General features: G+C 37.6%; 1 protein-coding gene across 1 annotated transcript; it reads right to left on the bottom strand.

The window, feature by feature from the left end:
• Positions 1-1,725: 1,725 nt before the first annotated feature.
• On the bottom strand, positions 1,726-22,910 carry LOC115985726. Its single transcript, XM_031108638.1, has 2 exons — positions 22,641-22,910; positions 1,726-1,899 (listed from the first exon to the last, which is right to left on the bottom strand). The coding sequence occupies exons 1-2, from the start codon at positions 22,908-22,910 to the stop codon at positions 1,726-1,728; spliced, it is 444 nt and encodes a 147-aa protein (XP_030964498.1).
• Positions 22,911-24,256: the final 1,346 nt, after the last annotated feature.

The following is a 24,256-nucleotide window of genomic DNA, read 5'->3' as shown; positions in this document are numbered from 1 at the left end:
TTTGATGGTGGATTCGCGGCGGTTGTTGGTTGATTTTGGTGGTTGTGGTTTTTTTTTTTTTTTTTTTTTTTTTTTGGGTGATTGTGGCCGTAACAATTTTTCTAGTTGTTGTTGTAGTTGTTGTTGTTGTTTATGATGATGATGATGGGGGAGGAATTTAATATATTATTTTAATGTATTGTAAATATTATTTAATGTATAGAATTAAAGAATAAAACATCTGATAAATGGGATATTGTAAAATGATGTGATAAAATAATAAAGTAAACTTTTGATGTGTCAAAATGACATTTTTTATAAGACAGTTGCTACAGATGCTCTAAGAGCATTTGCACCGGGCATACTAAATGGCATATGTAGGAAAATTTTATCATTTTTACACAAAAATCAAGCTTCATCCAGACTTCTAAAAATCAACTATTACAAAATAAATAAATAAAATGGTAATAGTGCTACAGTACAATTCTAAAGGTAGAATTGCACTGTAGCTCAATTCTAAAACAAAATAATAGTTTTTAATACTTTCTCTCCTCCTTTTTAACCTCGAAATTTCTCTCTCCTCTCTCATTATTTCTCTTCTTTTCTCTCTCTTCCTTCTCTCTTTCTCATCTACTCTTTGCTCTCTTCTCTCTTCAGACCCAAGACCTTATGCTCTCTCTCTCTCTCTCTCTCTCTCTCTCTCTCGTTTGGTGGTTGTGGGTTTCTCTGTCTCTCTCTTTGGTGGTGGTAGGTTTGTGACTGATGTGAACATGGGTCGGCATGGGTTTTGATGATGGTGGGTTGTGGGTTTTGACAACAGTGGAGATCGACGTGGGTTTTGATGAGATCGGCGTCGGTGTTGACAACGGTGGAGATTGGTGGGTGGCGAGATTGGTGGATTGGGTTTTGATTTTGCTATGAATTTTGGGTTTTGATTTTGCTATGAAATTTGAGTTTTGATTTTGCTATTGATTTTGGCTAGATGATGAGACTAGGCTTTGCTTTTGCTCAGAGAGAGTGACACCGGTGGTGGATTGGTATTTTGCTGGGGACTTAGCTTTTGTCCAATGGCCAGTGGCCATTGTACGCGTTGGATACGCGACACGTGTCCAAGACTGGACACATGTCACATATCCAACACGTCCAGTGGCACTGGCCACTGGACAGAAACCAAACCCTTTTGCTGGGATTGTGGTAGGTTGGGGTCACGGTGGTGTGGTTGAGAGGATGGTTGTTGTGCGGTGAGTGTGACAAAGAGACATAAATTAGAAAGGGGAGAGATAATTTGTTTATTATTTGATTGTATAATTTATATTATTTTAATGTGTGGTATTGTAAAATAAAAGTCGGGATGCTAGGTGTATTATAAAATGGTATTGTATAATTAATAAAATAGTTTTTTATGATGGTAAAATAGGATAGGATGACATTTCCTGATGCGAATACTCTAAATATACTTATTATACTTAATGGACTAGAATGTCTCTGGTGATAAGGAAAATGTTTTAGTTATTATAATATTTAGTACCAAAATTAATTTTTTTCACTTTTAATTTTATTTTTTAAATGCTAAGTATTTTAATTTTATGAACTTATGAAATGATGGGTACTTGCATCTGTCTATGTAAGATAGTTTATGTGGGGCCAAAGAAATTGAGGCCCTGGCCCAGGCCCAGTTTATCTTAGGGTCTACGGCCCAAGCCGAGGAGAGCCACTGCCGAGGACGGCCTCCTGCTCAGCACTTCACTAAATGCCCAAAGAAAGGAGCAAACCGAGTGTAGGGGAAAGGCAAGGGAAAAAGCCGGCAACACAGTAATACGGAATTCTGCGTCTGACAAGCCCATACTCAAACCCATGCCCATACCTATGCGCTTTTCCAGCAACCCCCAACCACTCTAGGTATGGGTCGACTGGACAAGCCTGCACCCCAAAAAGTAAAATTAACACGTGGACACGAAAAGGAAAAAGGAACACCAATATAAAAAGGAGAAGAAAACAAAGCAAAGGGGGAGGAATCTGGCTAATGGAGGGTTTAGCTAGTGAAGCCAAGCCCGCCCATGCAGCATTTCCCATAGGAACTACGACCGAACCTCTCACCTGTGCCCAAGATCATCCCTTTCAAACCCACTCTTTACAAATGATATTGTGTGGGCCTCTCTACATACGAATCCAATATTACCTTTGGGTCATTACAAATTGAGTCCCTACAGTTTAAATGCAAATCTTCCTTTAACTAATTCAAAAAATTATTTATATCAATTTCTATAAAATTATTAATATTTTGTTCAAACTTACGTGGTCATGAAATGCACATTTTATTCATTTTTCAATTATTATTTTGGTTGATGTGTGTGAAGGTGGTTGGGTGAATGTTTTAAAAATAATGGTTATGTGAAGGAAAAAATTGTTATGTAAAATAAAAAAGATTCAGATTCTAATATTAAATTTAAGTAGATATAATTTTTTTAATAAACTAATGCAAATGTTATTTTATTTTATTTATTTTTATATTGAAGGAGTAATTATTATTATATATATACATATATATTGATAAGGTAATTATTTTTATTTAATGACATGCTTTTCCAAGTCAAGTCTACTGTACTAACATTTCTAATACTTCTGGATCCTTCCGCAATATTCTAGATGATGTCATTGCTTTTGTCATATAATTTATCACTTTTTTTTTTGAGAAACCACCCCTGGAAAGAAGGGGGGATATAATTTATCACTTTGGCAATGACGTATCAACAACCACTGACCACACAAACCTCGTTACAAGTTACAACCATACCCAGCTCAACCCTAGTCAGAATCCTCCAAGCTATGCATTTAGTCTAACAAAAGTAAATAATTAATATGGGACACGTGCATGGTTAGATATAATTGCCACAGGCCTTTCAGGCACTTCAGGCTTCTCTCTGTCCCTTAGAGACAGATAAACAGCAAAAATTGGAAAAAAGTAAAAAAATAAACAAATATTAATGAGAAGAATATCCGGAATCAAAAAAGATAAAAATATTTTCTTTATGAGCCGAAGGGGCTAATGTTTTTACAAAAAATTTCTAGCGAACCATCCTGTAAAAGATCTTTTCTTAACATCAAGTATTTTATAAAGTGGATTACTCTAAACAATTTTTTTGTCCTTAACACCCCTCAATTTCTAGGAATTAGTCACTTCAACAATCTTTGATAGTTAGATGGGTATCTAAAATACAAACGAGGTACAACACAAATCTTGGTGAATCCAATCAACCCAATTTTAATTAGGCATTATTACGTTAACATAATTGTGGCTTCAAAAATTAAAAAAAAAAAAAAAAATATCGAGAGAAAGAATAAAATTTGGAAAGTGAGCATGTACGTATGAATTTTGACCGTCTCTTTCATCCAAATATCCAATCACAATCCTCAACCTAAAATAAGGCTACGTTTAATGGTAATTTATTTAAGCGAGTAATTCTATGGTCACAAATTGTTCCATAATTTTTTTGTCACAATTTTAACGTTGCAAATTATGAGTGGTTAACCATCATTTACTCATGTTCCACTATTCTTTCTTCATTAATCACAGTTTATCACATCATAGTTATAGCAAAAGGTTGTGAAAAATTTTATAGTCATAGACTATTTCTATTTAAGCTCCATTGTCTTCTCTTTTGGATCTTTGGGAGTTTCTTCAATTGTCTCAATCCTCTGTTAACAAACTCTTGTACATTTTGTTCTTAAGAGTTGATTTGTCTCTACTTCTCTTTCCATATTGCATTATGTTGGGGTAGAATTATGTTTTATTCTTGATTTCTGCGTCTTCAAATGTAAATGATTTTTAGTTTTGATTTTTGGCTCAAATGGTTATTGATTTGTAGGAATAATTGTATTTGGTGAGTGATTAGGATCTTAATGTCAAAGCAAATGAATTTATGGTGTCGACCATAGTTTTTTATTTAGAGTTTTGAAGCCAAGATTCATATGGGTGAAACAAATTAAAGGACTTGATATAGTTGAAGTTTCAAAGAGGATAGACATGATTCTTAATGGCTTGTTTGGATGTTTAAAAAAGGAGGGGGAGTAGAGTAGAGGGAGATAGTGTAATTCAACTACCTTGTTTGGAAGTTTTTTAAAGAAGGAGGGAGAGGGGTTTGGAGGGGTTTCAACTACCTCTAATCCCTCATTTTTAATTCCCTCAAATTGGTGAGATTTGGAGGAAGAGTAGAGTAGATAAATTATTGACAAAATGAATTCTCCAATTTACCCTTTCTAAATTAACAAAATTACCAACCGATACTACAAAATAAATTCATATTATTATTCACGTTATTTCTCTCTTCAGTCTTAAATTTCTCTCAACTCTCTCAGCCTTGAAGACTCCTCTGCGTCTCTCACACACAATTTCTTCCACACTTCATGATGTCTCTCTCTCACACAACTTCTTCACAATCCATCATCTCTCACGCTTGGGTTTTTCTTTCAGAGGTAGACTCTGTTTTTCTTTTTGTTTCATGGGTTTCTTTTGAGTTGGATCAAATAACCATGTTCTTAAAATTATGATTTTATAGGGTAATTTCTTATTAATTGTGATTTTATGGGGTAATAACATGTTATTTGTGGGTGGGTTTCGGATTTGATTGCTTTTTTTTTCCTTAAATTTTAATGTTTCAAAGTATTGCTTATAATGTGTTTAATAAAGTGCTTGAGTGAATCTATATTGTGAACTTGCATAAATTTGTATACTGTAGCTATATATAGATCTGTGTTTCTTGTTTATTTATATCGGGTAATTTCTTGTTTTTTGTGAATGGGTTTTTGATTTGGGTAATTTCTTGTTTTTTTGTGAATGAGTTTCTGATTTGTCTCCTCCTAAGCCCCAAACAAAATGGTACTTTCTCAACTTTGTGATGTTCAAGTTTGAACTGGAAAATGGATCTTATTTATGTTTTTGGCAATGAGAAAAACATCAAAAAATGAGGACATGGAACAAATTATGGGAGCAATTCAAGATGTAGCTTTAGCAATAAGAGAAGGAAATTTAATTTTTTAGAGGAGTTTGGCACGCCTTCCCATTCCTGAGCAAGATGTGTTCCATCTCTTGGATGAGATAGGAATTGATTCTAGATTGTGAATGAGGGCTTATCTCTATCTTATTAAGAATCCAGATACGTTGAGAGCTTTTATAGGCAATCTAGTGGAGGAGCACAAGGAGCTATTGTTCACAATGATGTATGATCCTTAAATTTCTTTTATAGTTAGACAAGTAAATGTTCCAAGACAATTTCAGCTTCTAAAAACCTTTTCAATTGATCATTGAACTGTAAACTCTTGGGATTAATTTTTCTTTGGCACTAGGTTGTGTTTATTTTTAGTTTTGCTTTCTGAAACAAGTTTGTTAGCAATTATAGATATGGTCATAACTAATTGTAACAATACTGTTTACTGTTTACTGGTATAGGTGCTAGTTTAAATTGTGGTGTTATTGTACAACTTGTGTTTATTGTTTATTTTTAGGTTATGTCCCTAGTTGTTCAATACTTTTTACTGGTATAGTTGCTAGTTTAAATTGCCTTGTTATTGTACAGGAATTTCAACCCGTGGTTTAATCTTATTTGTAAATGATTAGGCTCTCTATTTTGGCTTGGTCTGGACTTGCCTTAGTTGCTGGACCACTTGAATCTTGATAATTTTTATTGAAAGTTTTAGACCCTGTTCTATTAAAAAAAAAAAAAAGATTTTGCTTTATTAATAGATGGACAAGGCATTCTCAATGGGCTCTATGTTTGGCAAATTCTAGTATCTCATGTCATGATTCAAAGTGGCATTGGTTCCTAAACGGATAAGTATGGTCATGAAAAAAAAAAGTTTCAGTGTATGAAATTCTGCATTTTTTTGAGAAATTATTGTCATTTGTTTTGACTGAAATTTGCGTGCTATTGCTCAGTATTTAGCAGGGATATTCTCTTAAGAATTTTGAGTTGCTTTCTTTTCTGAATTGTAAGTGGGTAAACACTTGAATTTAAATTACATAGTAGGATCCTATTTTTTGAGTTAGTTCATAGAGTCACTCTTCCTAACTTTTTTGTTTTTTTGGGTCTCAATTCTTGTCCGAATCCTCAAAAAATTAAATTCACGTACTAAGCAAAATAAAAAAATATTAAAAATAATAATAATAAATGAAAGAAACACTGAACATTCAATATTTTGTTGATTTTTTAAGTAAACAAACAAACCAAACATTTTTTTTTTAATTATTATCAATTAAGGAAGGTTTTTTTTTTTAGTATAATAAAAAAGCAGAAAAAAATATTTAATCATAGACCAATGTTGATTATTTAATTCACATTAGAAATAAAAAATTATCAAAAAAATTATTGCATGCTATAGTCATAATTATTTAATTTAACAAATTAATCATAGACCAATGTTGCAAGTCAATTTTCAAATAGGGGTAAATTTGTTTATTTAAATCATTTCCTCTCCTCTCCCTCCTAATTTTTAAAACATCAAAACAAGAGGAAGAGCTAATTACTCCCTTCCCCCTTACTAATTTTAAAAACATCTAAACAAGGTGTAGGATAACTGTGGGGCCCGAGATCTGAGGTCCCAGCTCACTTTGTATTAAGGGCCCAAAGCCCAAGCCGAGGAGTCCTACTGTCAAGGATGCGGAATGGAAACTCCTCGAAGGCCCAAGAATGTGGCCGAGGACGACTTTACGTCCAATATCCCACAGAAACGCTGGAAGAAAAGGATAGATTCAGCACAGGAACAGCACAAGGGAGAAGGCTGCCAGCACCTTAATGTGAAGCCCAGCGCCTGACAAACCCATACTCATATCCTGCTATCCAGCTATCCCCAACCACTCTAACGTGAGGATTGACAAGACAAGTAACCATCCAGAACAAGAAGAAACGGACACGTAGGTGAAGAACGGGAAGGAAATACTAGTATAAAAGGGAAGCTTGCTACATTAACAGAGGAAGGCCCAGAAGGGAGAGAAAAAGGGAGAAGAACGAACTCATAAAAAAGAAGGGCGGCTAGGACGAGACTCTTCTCGGACTAATTCCGAGGAGATAGATTTTCACGCCACACCCGTGTAAGGCTCAGTCATTCAGGCCAAACTCACCTTCGTATGGGCTCCCATGAAAAACCATGACTAAATCGCTGCCCGACGACCAAGGTCCAGCCTTTCTAAGCCCACTCTCTACAAATCGTATTGTTTGGACCCCTTTATATACGAGCCCATCCTTAAGTCGTTAGAAATCGTGTCCTTACAATTGGCGCCGTCTGTGGGAAAGGCTTGCGCGTTGGCGCGGGTGGCGGTGGAGTCGACTCTCCAGCAAGCAGAGGTTCGTGAGTTTTCCTACGTCTCCGGCAACACACAGCTGTTGCTCCGACATAAACTTCTGCTAGGGGCTATGCCTTGCAGTGCCAACGGCGCGGGCAGCTCTAGGGGCTTTTGGCCACAAACCAGTTCTCCCCGCCCTGGTCTAGGGGGTTACATTCGAAGCATAAAAAAAAAAAAAAAAAAAAAAAGGAAATCTTACAAGTTTTGGACAGAACCAAGGCCTTGCATGGTCCTCGGACTCAAGCCTATGGGGAAACCAAGTACAAAAAAGAAAAATCACAAGTTTTGGACAGAACCAAGGCCTTGCATGGTCCTCGGACTCAAGCCTATGGGGAAACCAAGTACAGAAAAGAAATCTTACAAGTTTTGGACAGAACCAAGGTCTTGCGTGGTCCTCGAACTCAAGCCTATGGGGAAACCAAGTACAAAAAAGAAATCTCACAAGTTTTGGACAGAACCAAGGCCTTGCATGGTCCTCGGACTCAAGCCTATGGGGAAACCAAGTACAAAAAAGAAAAATCATAAGTTTTGGACAGAACCAAGGCCTTGCATGGTCCTCGGACTCAAGCCTATGGGGAAACCAAGTACAGAAAAGAAATCTTACAAGTTTTGGACAGAACCAAGGCCTTGCATGGTCCTCGGACTCGAGCCTATGGGGAAACCAAGTACAAAAAACAAAAATCACAAGTTTTGGACAGAACCAAGGCCTTGCATGGTCCTCGGACTCAAGCCTATGGGGAAACCAAGTACAAAAAAAGAAAAATCATAAGTTTTGGACAGAACCAAGGCCTTGCATGGTCCTCGGACTCAAGCCTATGGGGAAACCAAGTACAGAAAAGAAATCTCACAAGTTTTGGACAGAACCAAGGCCTTGCATGGTCCTCGGACTCAAGCCTATGGGGAAACCAACTACAAAAAAGAAAAATCATAAGTTTTGGACAGAACCAAGGCCTTGCATGGTCAATGGATTCAAGCCTATGGGGAAACCAAGTACAGAAAAGAAATATCACAAGTTTTGGACAGAACCAAGGCCTTGCATGGTCCTCGGACTCAAGCGTATGGGGAAACCAAGTACAGAAAAGAAATCTAACAAGTTTTGGACAGAACCAAGGCCTTGCATGGTCCTCGGACTCAAGCCTATGGGGAAACCAAGTAGAGAAAAGAAATCTCACAAGTTTTGGACATGCAATGGGGAAACCAAGTACAAAAAAGAAAAATCATAAGTTTTGGACAGAACCAACGCCTTGCATGGTCCTCGGACTCAAGCCTATGGGGAAACCAAGTACAGAAAAGAAATCTCACAAGTTCTGGACAGAACCAAGGCCTTGCATGGTCCTCGGACTCAAGCCTATGGGGAAACCAAGTACAGAAAAGAAATCTCACAAGTTTTGGACAGAACCAAGGCCTTGCATGGTCCTCGGACTCAAGCCTAAGTGGAAACCAAGTACATAAAAGAAATCTCACAAGTTTTGGACAGAACCAAGGCCTTGCATGGTCCTCGGACTCAAGCCTATGGGGAAACCAAGTACAGAAAAGAAATATCACAAGTTTTGGACAGAACCAAGGCCTTGCATGGTCCTCGGACTCAAGCCTTTGGGTAAATCAAGTACAGAAAAGAAATCTCACAAGTTTTGGACAGAACCAAGGCCTTGCATGGTCCTCGGACTCAAGCCTATGGAGAAACCAAGTACAGAAAAGAAATCTCACAAGTTTTGGACAGAACCAAGGCCTTGCATGGTCCTCGGACTCAAGCCTATGGGGAAACCAAGTACAGAAAAGAAATCTCACAAGTTTTGGACTGAACCAAGGCCTTGCATGGTACTCGGACTCAAGCCTATGGGGAAACCAAGTAAAAAAAGAAAAATCACAAGTTTTGGACAGAACCAGGGCCTTGCATGGTCCTCGGACTTAAGCCTATGGGGAAACCAAGTACAGAAAAGAAATCTCACAAGTTTTGGACAGAACCAAGGCCTTGCATGGTCCTCGGACTCAAGCCTATGGGGAAACCAAGTACAAAAAAGAAAAATCATAAGTTTTGGACAGAACCAGGGCCTTGCATGGTCCTCGGACTCAAGCCTATGGGGAAACCAAGTACAGAAAAGAAATCTCACAAGTTTTGGACAGAACCAAGGCCTTGCATGGTCCTCGGACTCAAGCCTATGGGGAAACCAAGTAGAAAAGAAATTTCATAAGTTTTGGACAGAACCAAGGCCTTGCATGGTCCTCGGACTCAAGCCTATGGGGAAACCAAGTACAGAAAGAAATCTCACAAGTTTTGGACAGAACCAAGGCCTTGCATGGTCCTCGGACTCAAGCCTATGGGGAAACCAAGTACCGAAAAGAAATCTCACAAGTTTTGGACAGAACCAAGGCCTTGCATGGTCCTCGGACTCAAGCCTATGGGGAAACCAAGTACAGAAAAGAAATCTCACAAGTTTTGGACAGAACCAAGGCCTTGCATGGTCCTCGGACTCAAGCCTATGGGGAAACCAAGTACAGAAAAGAAATATCACAAGTTTTGGACAGAACCAGGGCCTTGCATGGTCCTCGGACTCAAGCCTATGGGGAAACCAACTACAAAAAAGAAAAATCATAAGTTTTGGACAGAACCAAGGCCTTGCTTGGTCCTTGGACTCAAGCCTATGGGGAAACCAAGTACAGAAAAGAAATATCACAAGTTTTGGACAGAACTAAGGCCTTGCATGGTCCTCGGACTCAAGCCTATGGGGAAACCAAGTACAGAAAAGAAATCTAACAAGTTTTGGACAGAACCAAGGCCTTGCATGGTCCTCGGACTCAAGCCTATGGGGAAACCAAGTAGAGAAAAGAAATCTCACAAGTTTTGGACATGCAATGGGGAAACCAAGTACAAAAAAGAAATATCATAAGTTTTGGACAGAACCAACGCCTTGCATGGTCCTCGGACTCAAGCCTATGGGGAAACCAAGTACAGAAAAGAAATCTCACAAGTTTTGGACAGAACCAACGCCTTGCATGGTCCTCGGACTCAAGCCTATGGGGAAACCAAGTACAGAAAAGAAATCTCACAGTTTTGGGATAGAACCAAGGCCTTGCATGGTCCTCGGACTCAAGCCTATCGGGAAACCAAGTACATAAAAGAAATTTCACAAGTTTTAGACAGAACCAAGGCCTTGCATGGTCCTCGGACTCAAGCCTATGGGGAAACCAAGTACATAAAAGAAATCTTACAAGTTTTGGACAGAACCAAGGCCTTGCATGGTCCTCGGACTCAAGCCTATGGGGAAACCAAGTACATAAAAGAAATCTTACAAGTTTTGGACAGAACCAAGGCCTTGCAAGGTCCTCGGACTCAAGCCTATGGGGAAACCAAGTACATAAACAAGTTTTGGACAGAACCAAGGCCTTGCATGGTCCTCGGACTCAAGCCTATGGGGAAACCAAGTACATAAAAGAAATCTCACAAGTTTTGGACAGAACCAAGGCCCTGCATGGTCCTCGGACTCAAGCCTATGGGGAAACCAAGTACATAAAAGAAATCTTACAAGTTTTGGACAGAACCAAGGCCTTGCATGGTCCTCGGACTCAAGCCTATGGGGAAAACCAAGTACATAAGAAATCTTACAAAGTTTTGGATAGAACCAAGGCCTTGGCATGGTCCTCGACTCAGGCCCTAATCGGGAAACCAAGTACATAAAAGAAATCTTACAAGTTTTTGACAGAAACCAAGGCCTGCATGGTCCTCGGACTAAACCTATGGGGAACTAAGTACATAAGAAATCTCACAAGTTTTTGGACAGAACCAAGGCCAGTTGGCATGGTCCTCGGACTCAAGCCTATGGGGAATACCAAGTACATAAAAGAAATGTTACAAGTTTTGGACAGAACCAAGGCCTTGCATGGTCCTCGGACTCAAGCCTATGGGGAAACCAAGTACATAAAAGAAATCTTACAAGTTTTGGACAGAACCAAGGCCTTGCATGGTCCTCGGACTCAAGCCTATGGGGAAACCAAGTACAAAAAGAAATCTTACAAGTTTTGGACAGAACCAAGGCCTTGCATGGTCCTCGGACTCAAGCCTATGGGGAAACCAAGTACATAAAAGAAATCTTACAAGTTTTGGACAGAACCAAGGCCTTGCATGGTCCTCGGATATGGGGAAACCAAGTACATAAAAGAAATGTTACAAGTTTTGGACAGAACCAAGGCCTTGCATGGTCCTCGGACTCAAGCCTATGGGGAAACCAAGTACATAAGAGAAATCTTACAAGTTTTGGACAGAACCAAGGCCTTGCATGGTCCTCGGACTCAAGCCTATGGGAAACCAAGTACATAAGAAGAAATCTTACAAGTTTTGGACAGAACCAAGGCCTTGCATGGTCCTCGGACTCAAGCCTATGGGGAAACCAAGTACATAAAAGAAATCTCACAAGTTTTGGACAGAACCAAGGCCTTGCATGGTCCTCGGACTCAAGCCTATGGGGAAACCAAGTACATAAAAGAAATCTCACAAGTTTTGGACAGAACCAAGGCCTTGCATGGTCCTCGGACTCAAGCCTATGGGGAAACCAAGTACATAAAAGAAATCTCACAAGTTTTGGACAGAACCAAGGCCTTGCATGGTCCTCGGACTCAAGCCTATGGGGAAACCAAGTACATAAAAGAAATCTTACAAGTTTTGGACAGAACCAAGGCCTGCATGGTCCTCGGACTCAAGCCTATGGGGAAACTAAGTACATAAAAGAAATCTTACAAGTTTTGGACAGAACCAAGGCCTTGCGTGGTCCTCGGACTCAAGCCTATGGGGAAACCAAGTACATAAAAGAAATGTTACAAGTTTTGGACAGAACCAAGGCCTTGCATGGTCCTCGGACTCAAGCCTATGGGGAAACCAAGTACATAAAAGAAATCTTACAAGTTTTGGACAGAACCAAGGCCTTGCATGGTCCTCGGACTCAAGCCTATGGGGAAACCAAGTACATAAAAGAAATCTTACAAGTTTTGGACAGAACCAAGGCCTTGCATGGTCCTCGGACTCAAGCCTATAGGGAAACCAAGTACATAAAAGAAATCTCACAAGTTTTGGACAGAACCAAGGCCTTGCATGGTCCTTGGACTCAAGCCTATGGGGAAACCAAGTACATAAAAGAAAAAACTGTTATTAGAACATTAAATTTTATCCGAGGAGAACTCCCCGTTAACAGTTGGGTTAATCCCTAAACTGCACGGATCCCCAACGCCAAAAGGATTGATGCAATATAGTGCAATATATTACCCAAAAACACAATCGAAGTCCCTCATTATTCGGCTACACTCTCGGACGAATTAGTCAGAGTTCATCGATCTCGGTCATTTGTTTTGCATGCATCGCTCAGTGCTCGGCCGTTATTCCGGTTAGTTTCCAGAGTTTAATTTACTGATAATTACCATTATGATACTTGATAACATCGATAAGTTTAAAGACGAGCGTGTATTTAAATGTTCATACACTAAGTAGTCGCTGCAGAAAAGAAAAGTATTTAGAAAGGAATAAACTTATCTTTTATTAAGGCATAGAAATAGTACAGTGTACAATGAAAAGCTGAAATAAGCTTATGCTAAAGCTAACTACATGAGTGAAAAGAAAAAATACAAGAGAATGAAGGTAAAGCCGAAGAAGAAGCACAGATGAGAGGTTGGCTACTGCTTCAAGACCTTGTTCTTCCTCAATGCTTTTGCATGCCCATAACTCAGGCAGCAAAAGAACCCAGCTTGGAGCCTCGCACCGCTGAAGGAAAGGTGCAGGGAGCCGGAAGTTGAGGAGCCTTCACCAAAAATTTGCCTGCAACAAGGCAAAGGTGCTGATGGCAGAGAATCTTTCTTCTGACACACCAAAATTCTGGCATGAACAGAACCTGCTTCGGATTTTGACTAAAAGAAGGAGAAATGCCCTTTCCCCTCTGTCGAAACGGAATATTCCCTTAAATTTATGCCTCCTTTGCCCGTGCATCACTCTTTTGAGTCTCGGGAGGGCACAGCGCCTCTGTGGCGGAGAGAGTTCCTTTTCCCCAACCCTCGCCTCAAACATGATGTGCTAAGGGAGGAAACTGAAGGATTTGTGCACAGGTACAACAACTTTCTCTCCTATTTATTTAAAAAGATGAGGTGGTGGCATTTAATTCACGCAGCGTCCCAAGGAACGCTACAGACAAAATGTCTCTGGCTCGATTTCCAACGCCGTCTGCAACCCTGAGATTAAAGGAGTCTCGTGAAGGCGCACCTCGAACACTGGGACGCCAAAAAGTACCGCATGACCAAAGACTACGGGAATACCTCTTAATTTGTGGGCCCAGTAAATTCGCGGCCCAGGCCCGTTCAGCATAGCGGCCCAGGGACAGAACCAAGGCCTTACATGGTCCTCGGACTCAAGCCTATGGGGAAACCAAGTACAAAAAATAAAAATTACAAGTTTTGGACAGATCCAAGGCCTTGCATGGTCCTCGGACTCAAGCCTATGGGGAAACCAAGTACAAAAAATAAAAATTACAAGTTTTGGACACATCCAAGGCCTTGCATGGTCCTCGGACTCAAGCCTATGGGGAAACCAAGTACAAAAAATAAAAATTACAAGTTTTGGACAGATCCAAGGCCTTGCATGGTCCTCGGACTCAAGCCTATGGGGGAAACCAAGTAAAAAAAAACAGAGAAAAATTACAAGTGTTGGATAGTACCAAGGCCTTGCATGGTCCTCGGACTTAAGCCTATGGGGAAACCAACTGCTCGGATAGGGAAAGTCCTCGGCTCAAATACTGTAAAATGTTAAGGCCAATAAGAGTGTTAGGATGATGGCGGGACGCTCCGCTATTTGGTAGCCTAAGGGGGCTGTTCATTTTTGCGGGTGATATGTCTTCGAATAATTACTTCCTACACCACATAGAACATCCAGTTCTAATCTCGGCTCTGTTTCGGGCAAGTATCACTATTTACAGGTACGCATTGCTATGTCAAACAATTCTATTAAAGTTATGGTGACATCTTTTTATCAGCAAGTGTTATGGCTTTAGTTATCATTGATTCAAATGATATATTATTGTGTCTAGCAGCGCTTGCAAATTTGTAAAAACATAGACAGAACATGCGAAGTAAAATAACAACAACTTTTATTAATATAAAAATTATTACAATGTACAAAGTGGGGCTCAAACAAGCCTATACAAAAGGTGAGCTGCCAAAGCAACACTAACATCCGCAGTACAGATAAGTAAACAGTCAGGTGTCTTTTAAACTCGTCTTCAAAGTCTCTCCAATCTCTGCCTCAGCATTGCTCATATCGAAAGAAGAACCTTCTTTGGAAAAAGATGAAGGAGAAAGAAGAAGAATTTGAAGGAGAAGGAAGAAGAATTTGAAGGAGAAGGAAGAAGAGGATTGAGGAGACGAATGAGGAAGATGGAGGACATGAGTAAAGAAGGAGGAGAAGAAGAGAGAAGAGATGAAAAGAAAGAAAAAAGGAGCAAAAGAGGGAGAAGTGAAAGCACCAGGAGGGATCTGGTGCTGGGAAGACTAAGAAAGGGAGGCGGAGGGGGCCACCAGTGAACGAAGAGAGGAAGAAGCAGAGACACTTAGTCCCTGCCTCGTTCCTGACTCCTAACACACTGGGGCCATATTAGGTATGCTCGTAAGAGAGCGGTTGGTTACGATAATGGGAATTCTCGACTCAGTCACGCCGAAAGTTTGACGTGATGAGCCCCTGCTTCGGATTTTGGCTGAAAGGAAGATGGGACAAATCTTAAGTCTCCGCCATCCTTGCCCTAACCGAGCCATTTTGAGCTTCGTTAAGACAGGGCGTTTCTGGGAAGGGAATGGTTTTTTCATTGCTTACTGCTATGGCGAGTGTATTTCAGGTTAAGGAATAACCGGAGAGTAAAAGTAAACTCCGAAAGGAATTTAAGGGTTTTCAAATCTTGGAGGGATTAAAGGGATTCATCTGTGGGAGAAACGATTCTTGTTTCTCCTCTTTATATAGGGAACGAAGAGGAGAATACTTAATGTGTTCAGATCCCCGAGGAAATCTGCAGACAAGAACACACCCGTTTCGTTCCCCCACGCCATCAATAACCGTCAAATCTGGGAAGTCTCGTGAAGGGAAGATATTAAAGACGCGCTTCGGATAACCAAACGGCCTAAGCGCATCATGAAGAAATTAAGAGGAGCATCTTGTAGACCGGTACACTTCTTGGGTAGGTGAAGAGTCACCAGCATCAGTCAAAGGCTGAATTAAGTGAGTCACAATAAAGGCCTGGTATTACCAAAACCCCCCATTCCAACCAAGATGTTGGACAGCAGGGTTTTGAGGGGCTATTGTGGGGCCCAATAATTTGTGGGTCAGGCTCACTTGCTCTGGGGAGTCCAAAGGCCCAAGCCGAAAAAGGTAATGGCCTGGAGATGCAGCCGAGCACAGTTTCATCCTCGGCAGACCCAAAGCTCCATTGAGGGTAGGGGTAAAAAAAGAGAGAGATAAGGGAATAAAGGTGGAAGGAGATCTAAAAATATCTTGGGAGAGTTATCCCTACGCTACCCTTCCCAGATAAGGCTCCGCACCTAACAGAGCCGTATTCTTCAGCTTTATCAACCATCCCCCACAATTCTGGGATTGGACTGATGGGACAAATATCAGTCTTGTAAAGGTTGACCCTACACGTGGACGAAGGACAGCGGATGTAAGCTAGTATAAAAGAAAAAGTAAGTGAACCTAGAGAGGGGGCTCCCTTCCTACCTCCAGAAAAAGAGACGACAGGGGTAGAAAGACCGGAACAACTCATGCAGATCAGAAAAAACCCACCGTTGGGGAACCGGAGTAGGACCTTAATGCTCCTCGGATCAAGTCCGAGGAGTCCAACCCCATGGGATGCGACACTATAGGGCTTAAATGTTCAAACCCAACTCCTCTTTCTATATGAATTCCTCCGAAATCAAGACCGGAATATCGCCCCGTGCCCAACGGCTAGCTTTTCAAGCCCACTCTCTACAAATCATATTGTGAGGGATCTTTCACGTGCGAGCCCAACATCATTATTGGGCCGCAAAAGAATTGTGTCCTTACAATATATATTGACATGAAGAAGAAAAATCCATGACTAGGACAACCCAATTTTAAACTGATGAGATTTGGATTGTTTCTTTTTCTTTTTCTTTTTCCCCCCCTTTTTTTTTAAGATAGATAGTAGTATTTCATTAATTTGAAAGATTTAAATCATTGATGAATTGGTGGGTCACACAGATTGTAATCTCTTCCATCTAGACTTGTATCATTGATGATTTCAGCAAATTTTGCAAGAAACTCATTTATCTTGTTGGCAAAACCCAAAAAGCTCAATAAGTACAATATGATCAAACCCATTTATCTTGTTGGAAAAACCCAAAAAACCCAACCAATACATTATGCCCAAACCTATTTACCTTGTTGGCGAAACCCAAGAGCCCAACAAACACATCAAAAACCAATTGCTACATGGCACCATCACAAACCTATTGCTACATGGCACTATTAAAAGTCCATTACTACATGACATGATCAGAAGCCTATTTGTACATGGCACTACCAAAAGCCCATTACTACATGATACCATCAAAAGCTAATTGCTACATGACACCATCTATTATAGCCTAAAGAAACACCTAGCAATATCTATCAAAGCCCAGGCCTACACTTGACAATATCTATAAAAGCCCAAATACTATTTTTGACAATATCTTATTAAAAACTCAAATACTATTTTTGACAAACCATTATTTCAAAAAGCCAAAATACTATACTTGGCAAGATTTTATCAAAAGCCCAAAACTATTAATTTTTGGCAAACAATTATTTCATAAAAACCAAAATATTATTTGGAAAAAATATTATATTATACTCAAAGACCAAAATTAATAAAGTCTGGCAAAAAATATATTTTCCTACAAAAAAAAAATCATATTTCAAAGCCAAAGTTAATAATCTTTGGCAGATCAAATTTCCTAGCAAATATATAAGCCCATAGTTCAAGACAATCATTTATACCATCTTACCTATCTCACAGAATCATTTATTCTATAATACTATTCATTTTTCCAAAATCCATGACAAGCATACCTTAAGCCCATGGAGAGATATGAATATATGTTTCTAATACTTAAGCCTATAAAAGTTACATTCAAAACATATGGCAACTACATTCATTTTACATAGAAAAAAGAAAAAAAAAAAAAAAAAAAAAAAAAAAAAAAAAAAAAAAAAAAAAAAAAAAAAAAAAAAACCTACACTCATTTTACAAAAGCTATGGCAATCATGCTTATTTTAACCATGGGAAATTACGGGCTTGTTTGGTAGCAATGTTTAAGTATTGTTGTTCAGTTCTTAGTATTGTGGAAATACGTGTTTGAGTGTTATAAAAATATGTATTGAAAGTATTATTGTTATTTATTGTTGTTTAAACAACAGTACCAAATAGCCCTACACATTACCAAAATAATTATTTTACAATTACATTACAATTAATAAAAGCATTTGTAAATTATAAAATCATGGCAAGACTATTTATTTTGTAAGGCCCAAAGAGCTATTTCAATGGTGCAAGCCCAAAAGCTCAAGCATAAAGCCCAGTTGTCCATATGCCAAATTCCATCAAATAGAGCCCACACATGTAACTAAGACAACTGGACAAATTACTCATTTAGTTTCAGCCTAATTAGATGACAACTTGAACATATAACAGTCAAAATTTGACTCATTAAAGCAAATCTAAGAAGGACATGTGTCAAGCTAGGATTAAAACTTCCGTTGCAAGCTAATACCTACTGAATATGACCATACCTAAGGCTAAGAACGAGTTATCTTCTTCCTCTCTAAGTTTCAGTCAAGAAGCAAATGAAGCCATAACTAGACCTCAAGAGCTTCAGAAATTCTCAACTAAACAACTCATTCTCTTAATAAAAAGTATGTATTTTTTGTTTCATGAACCAAGCACATGAACCCTAATAGGGAAATTTAGGGAAATGTAGTTTGGAATTTGGAGGGCACCAATGAAATCTCCGATATGGTTTCCAGCAAGGAGCTCCAAGATTGACATCAGGCTTGGGGTAACACAATCAACCCTTGGAACTCTGATCCTAATAGTAACTAACCAAGATCACTTGCCTTAATGCATGCTTTAATCTCATTGGTTGGGTACAATCCTCAAAATCCCAGCATTAAATGCCAAGATCAGCTAAATTTGAACCCCCGGATGACATTCTTGAAACAACAAATATTCCTAAAAGCTGAACCTACTATTCTTGGCTGAATCCTAGGATGGATATTCTTAGAAGATATATTGCTAATAAAGACTAATTTTTTTTTGAGTAATTATTTGCTAAATACTCTCTTAAACTCTGCTATAAATAGAGCCATTTACCAACACACTAGACATACCAACCTCTCATAAATTCTCTACTTACTCTCTTGCTTTTAGTTCATAAATCAGCTTATTGGTTCCTTAATGAGGTTTTGAGGTTTTGAGTTCCTAGTTCTTAACTCAATAACGAATCTTCCCAAGCCTTTGCTCATAAATACCTCTCATACACTCACCCACAAATGCTTATCTCTATTCTAGCAGAAAAATCCCAATAATACAAATGTCTAGCATCCATAATTAGCTAGACATTCTCTCCTTTCCATCATTAATTACCCATACTACGAAAATGGCCTTCACTACTCACAAGATATACAATTATCTTGAGCATTGCATGGCATAAAAGTGATCTTGTTGCACTAGTTGGAATCTCTCTCCCTTCATTCCATACTAAACTTCCTCATTTACACACACACACACACACACACACACACACATATATGTTAATAGCCAAAGGTGAGAGAAAATCCAATTAAATTCTAAATTAGAGTCTAATTTTGCATCACGTGTCTCATCTAAATTTTAAATTTGTGTGTTAAATGAATTATCAGTTACAAAAATAAAAGAGTCTAAATTCAATTAGATTCTAAATTGAATTTTAATAGGAGTTTAATTTTGCGCCATGTGTCCTGTCTAATTTTTTCTAATTTTTGTGGCAAGTAAATTATTGGGTATAAAAACCAAAGAGCCTAGATCCAAATCATCCAATTAGATTCTAATTTATATATATATATATATACACACACACACATATAATTGTGATTTTTTTTAAATGTACTTGTACATATACACGAGGTTCCACACACAAGTTTGTTATAATGGAACCTACAATCTTTATCAATAGTTTTTCAATTGAGGGCTATAATTTATTTGTGAATATAAAATTTTTCCCTCATGCTATTATAATGGAGGATTCTCTTTTAATAGGCCCTTCTGATGATGATATTGGTAATGTAAACACACTTCTCAATTTGTTGAATCACTAACAGCCGGAGGTTTACATGTTCTATTTTATTTTACAACTGAAATGTTTTACTGTTGTTATATTTCTTTGTTGAAGTGGACTTTTTCATTTGTTTTATAGGAAACATTTTGGGCCATCTCGTAATCCTTGCTAGGCCTAGCCTGGGTGAAAAGCATAAAAAGGGAATCTTTCCAAAGTTTTTCTAATAACTTTTGGGCCATATTTAAAACTTGCGAATGTTTTAAAACAAATTTCAAAAATAGAAATGGTCTCTCGAACATTGCTTTTTTATTTTCACTATTTTGAAAATTATTCTTAAAACAAGGAACCAAGCCCATATAATGTAAAAAATATTATTTGAAAACTAGTTTCATTTTCATTTTTTTTTAATTCATACAGTTTTTAAAACAAAAACAAAAACTAACCTACCAAACATGCCATAAATTTTCCAGATTTTTTTTTTTTGATAAGATAAATTTTTTAGTTTTGATAATCACGTTTTTGTTAATAACAAAGGATAATATTAACATGTGCTTAAACAAATATGGGATAAATAAATAAATAAAATCTTTTTTTTTTTTTTTAGAATACTGAGTATTAACACACATAGAGGGAGAGGAGAGAAAGTTTTTTTTTAAAGAAACTTACAGTGATGTATATCCAAAATGGCCTAACTCTTGGATACACCGTATAGGTTTTAAACCTTTTTAATTCATACTCATTTTCCAATATGAGATTAACTCATTGGTTGTATTTGAATCTAAGAATAATTTTGCACTATATTTGATTTCTTGTATGGACATCAACTAGTTATTAGTACAAATATACGAATCTCAGTCTTGAGCAAAATTCTAGAAAACCAAAAACACTTAAAAATCAATTGAGAATATATCAGAAAACAGGAAAGAAAAGAAAATGAATTGGGTGAATATATGTGAGTAGGCGTTTATTCCAGTGAGGAAATGAATATATGTGGGAGTCATCTGAAGTTTGGAGGTACTGTACAACTTGTGAACACACTGGTGGGTCTGATGGAGTTTTTCTCTAAGGAAGCTCTTGTTGGGATGAGATCCTTTCCACTTATTTTTCCTGGCTTGCTTTGTCCATTGGCATCTACTTGAGCTCAGCTATCGTTGAGTTCATTAACTCGGTCACAGACTCACAGGTATGTTTGAATGCTCAATTTCACTAATTATGTCTTTTGGGCTAAATGGTACAAGTACAAAAATAATGTCCCAATTGATTAAAGAAAATTTAACAAAGGTAGGCCAAGCTGATGGCTTAAATGATTCTCTCTGATAGTGTAACTTTTAAGTACAGAAGCCAAGTCATCTCCATGAACTTGAAAAAGAACAGAAGCGGAATGAGGTCAAGTAATGTTAGTAGTAGTAGCAGTAACCAAAATTTTTTAGTCAAATATGTTTGTACAAGCTGTACCATATGAACGTGTGTTAGGTGAACATATGAACATAGCAAAATGGAAGTGTGTGTTAAATTAATTAAGTTAATTTCACTGGCTGGATTTGGATTACAACTTAGAAACGCTTTATTCAGACATGCATCCAAAAAAACCAAAAAAGATGAGCTTTGATTCTGAAAGATTGAGGCCAAAAGTTCTTGCTCTGAAGATATAGGACATGGGTCTTGATTTTCGGATTAAGGGACCCAAAAATGATGAGGGAATTAAATTTAAGGATGTTGCTGACGAATTGATGGAATATATTCTATATAAGTGCAAAAGGTGTGAAGTGATTAGCAAAAGCGTCAAAGAAAAACAATCTTATGGGATTCCCTCTGATGTTTTGCTCACCAGGTTACCTGTTTTTAGCCCGAGACCATGTTGATATACTTTCCAAAATTCATTGCCAACCCTGGCCTAGCTTTGGGGATTTGTTCTGTTCTTTGTTTCTGCCATTCTATTGATCTCATGGCCTCAATCCTATTTTTCCAGTAATTTAGGCCAGGAACTGTAAAAAATATTTTTTAAATTGGATCCTTGAAGAATTTATACTAGGCTGTGAAGGATGATTGTTCTTTTAACAATTTGCTTAAGATCATATAAAATAAATTGAAACTTAGATAAATTGAAACTTAAGTTTAAAATGAAATTAAAAAGAACTACTTTTATTTGAAGTTTTGAACACTAGAATAATGCAGCACATAAGCATATAAAGTTCTAAAATACAAAGACCTAAATATACATTACATAGTTTAAAACATTCCCTTCCTGTAAAGAATTTTTGGAATTGAATTGATTAAAAAGTACAAAGACCTAAAAACACATTACATAGTTGAACAAACCACAGCACATGAAGGCGACCCCTACACCAGAAGAGAAAGCAAATCATCCATTGATCATTTCAACAAGGGATATTAGACAAGCATGAAATTATAAAACATCAAGTAGAAATGCTGAATCCCTTGCTTAATCCAAGCATTGTTATCTTTCAGTAGTTTCATGCCCCTGTAGTTCACAAAAAAAAGTTCTTTAGCTCATCATTTTATACATGGATAATTGGAACACGACAATAGAAAGGTCATGCGTTTAAATAAGGTTACTATTTCTGTTCAGCATTTTGACCTTGAATGAGAAATGAAAATCTAATTGCACAATTAGTTAGAATAATCTACTCAAAATTAATAAGTAGACATAAAGGCTTCACGTTTTCTTAAAAAGCATTTTTAAGGATGTGAATGAAATTAGAGTAAATGACTATGATACACTACAAATGATAGTTATTAATCAAAACTATAAATACCTCTAATTAACTCGGGCGCCATTTGGTCTGCCTCTGTGAATCCCCAAACCAACAAAAGGTTTTTTTTTTTTTATCAATACTAGTTCCTTAATGACTTCCTCCATACCCATTCTCTCTTTTGGGGATTCCAATGAACATATGATTCCAATGTTAAGGATTGAGAGTATACACTTTTGCATGTTAGTATCAATACACCAAGAGTCCACGATGTAATTTACTTCATCTACTTCAATTTCATTGCCATTTTTTTCATCTTCTTCTATTGCCATCATTGTTGAAGTTGTTGCTCCCATTTCTACAGCACCTCTGGGCAAAAGCATCAGGTCGACAACCTGAGCAAGTCTTTTTGGTAATGTCATCTTAACAAAATTATGAAGATTAAGACCATCTTTAAACATATCATAGGTGAGCATCCTTCCTGTAAACATTTCCAACACAAGGACTCCATAGCTATATGCATCCCCCTCAGTTGACGCCTCACCACCCATGCCATACTCTACAACTCATGGAATGGAACGATATTAAGCAATTTTCTGTCTATAATGAAAATATGGATTAAGGGCTACAAAATGCAAAGTCCAGAAAATGAAACGAATCTATATTGAAAAATAATATGACATGTGCTATTACTTCCATAATGGTAGGAAGGTGTATGAAACTTTACCCGAGGGGTCAAATTACAATTGTTTTTGCATGCTCAATTTGATTAAGGAAATATATGCGTAAAAATAAGATATGAAGCTTAGTCAAAGGATAAATGTCCGTCACCAAATTAACTTTTTGCTATTAATTATTTTATTTTAAATTTAATGTAAAATTAATTCCATGCTTGTATGTATTCACGTGAATATTTGTTTCGACAGATAGAAATAGTAAGCAAGAGAGTGTGTTAATAAGCAAGAGAGTGTGTTAATATGTTTATATTGATTGTATGAATATTAAAAAGCTTATATGCTCCAAAATTCAAGGAGTTAAATCTTATCTTTTGATAAGGTGACAAATTGAAAAGCAAAATGCTTGCATCGTTAAGGATTTGAAACTAAATAGGAGAGGTAATACCTGGAGCAACATAGCCAATAGATCCTTTTAAACAGATTGTGCTAGTATGTTTTTGGGAAGAATCACTGGTGGTTGTAAGGAGTCTTGCTAAACTGAAGTCGCTTACATGAGCAATCATCTCACTATCGAGAAGAATATTGTTTTGCTTTAAATCACAATGAATGATTTGTTGTTGACAATGATTGTGCAAATAATTTAATGCAGAAGCCACATCAATTGCAATAATTATTCTTTGAAGAAAGCTCAAATATTTTGATTGATTTTCACAATCTGTCATTGAATGTAGCCACATATCTAAGATCCCATTTGTCATGAATTCAAATACTAGAGTTTTGAATTCATCACCATTATAATTGATATTAGAGCAACGTGTTAAAATCTTCACAAGATTTCAATGTTAAACATTTCTTAAGACTTTGCATTCCGCCACAAAACTCTTGGTAGCTCCTTTAGTTTGAAGGTTTAGGACCTTTATTGCAACTAACATTTTTTCTTGATTAAGAACTCCTTTGTTTGGAAGGAGATCCATCTTTAAGACTATAGAAGATGGTTTCTTTTTATATTTTTTCCTCCAATAAAGAACAAGAAAGGATGAAACTAGAAGGAGACATGCAACCGCACAAAAAGTTGTGATTATTGATCTAGAAGCAAGGGGCTTTCTTGATTTTGTAACTTTGGGGCATGCAGGTAGTTGCAACTGTGGAATGCCCCACAAAGCTTATTGTTTCCAATAATTGATATTGCATCCACATTTTTGAAAACTCCAACTATTGGT

Source organism: Quercus lobata, chromosome 4, assembly GCF_001633185.2.
Source record: "Quercus lobata isolate SW786 chromosome 4, ValleyOak3.0 Primary Assembly, whole genome shotgun sequence".
In the NCBI taxonomy this organism is placed as follows: domain Eukaryota; kingdom Viridiplantae; phylum Streptophyta; class Magnoliopsida; order Fagales; family Fagaceae; genus Quercus; species Quercus lobata.
This window is presented reverse-complemented; position numbering and strand designations above follow the sequence as displayed.

Bases quoted from the DNA above. Each gene is read 5' to 3' on its own strand.
- LOC115985726 (XM_031108638.1), bottom strand. From the start codon at position 22,910: ATGGGTGGTGAGGCGTCAACTGAGGGGGATGCATATAGCTATGGAGTC. The intron at 1,900-22,640 runs GTAAATTACATC...TTTGGGGTGCAG, and splicing joins ATGAAATTGAAGTAGATGAA to GCTTGTCCAGTCGACCCATA.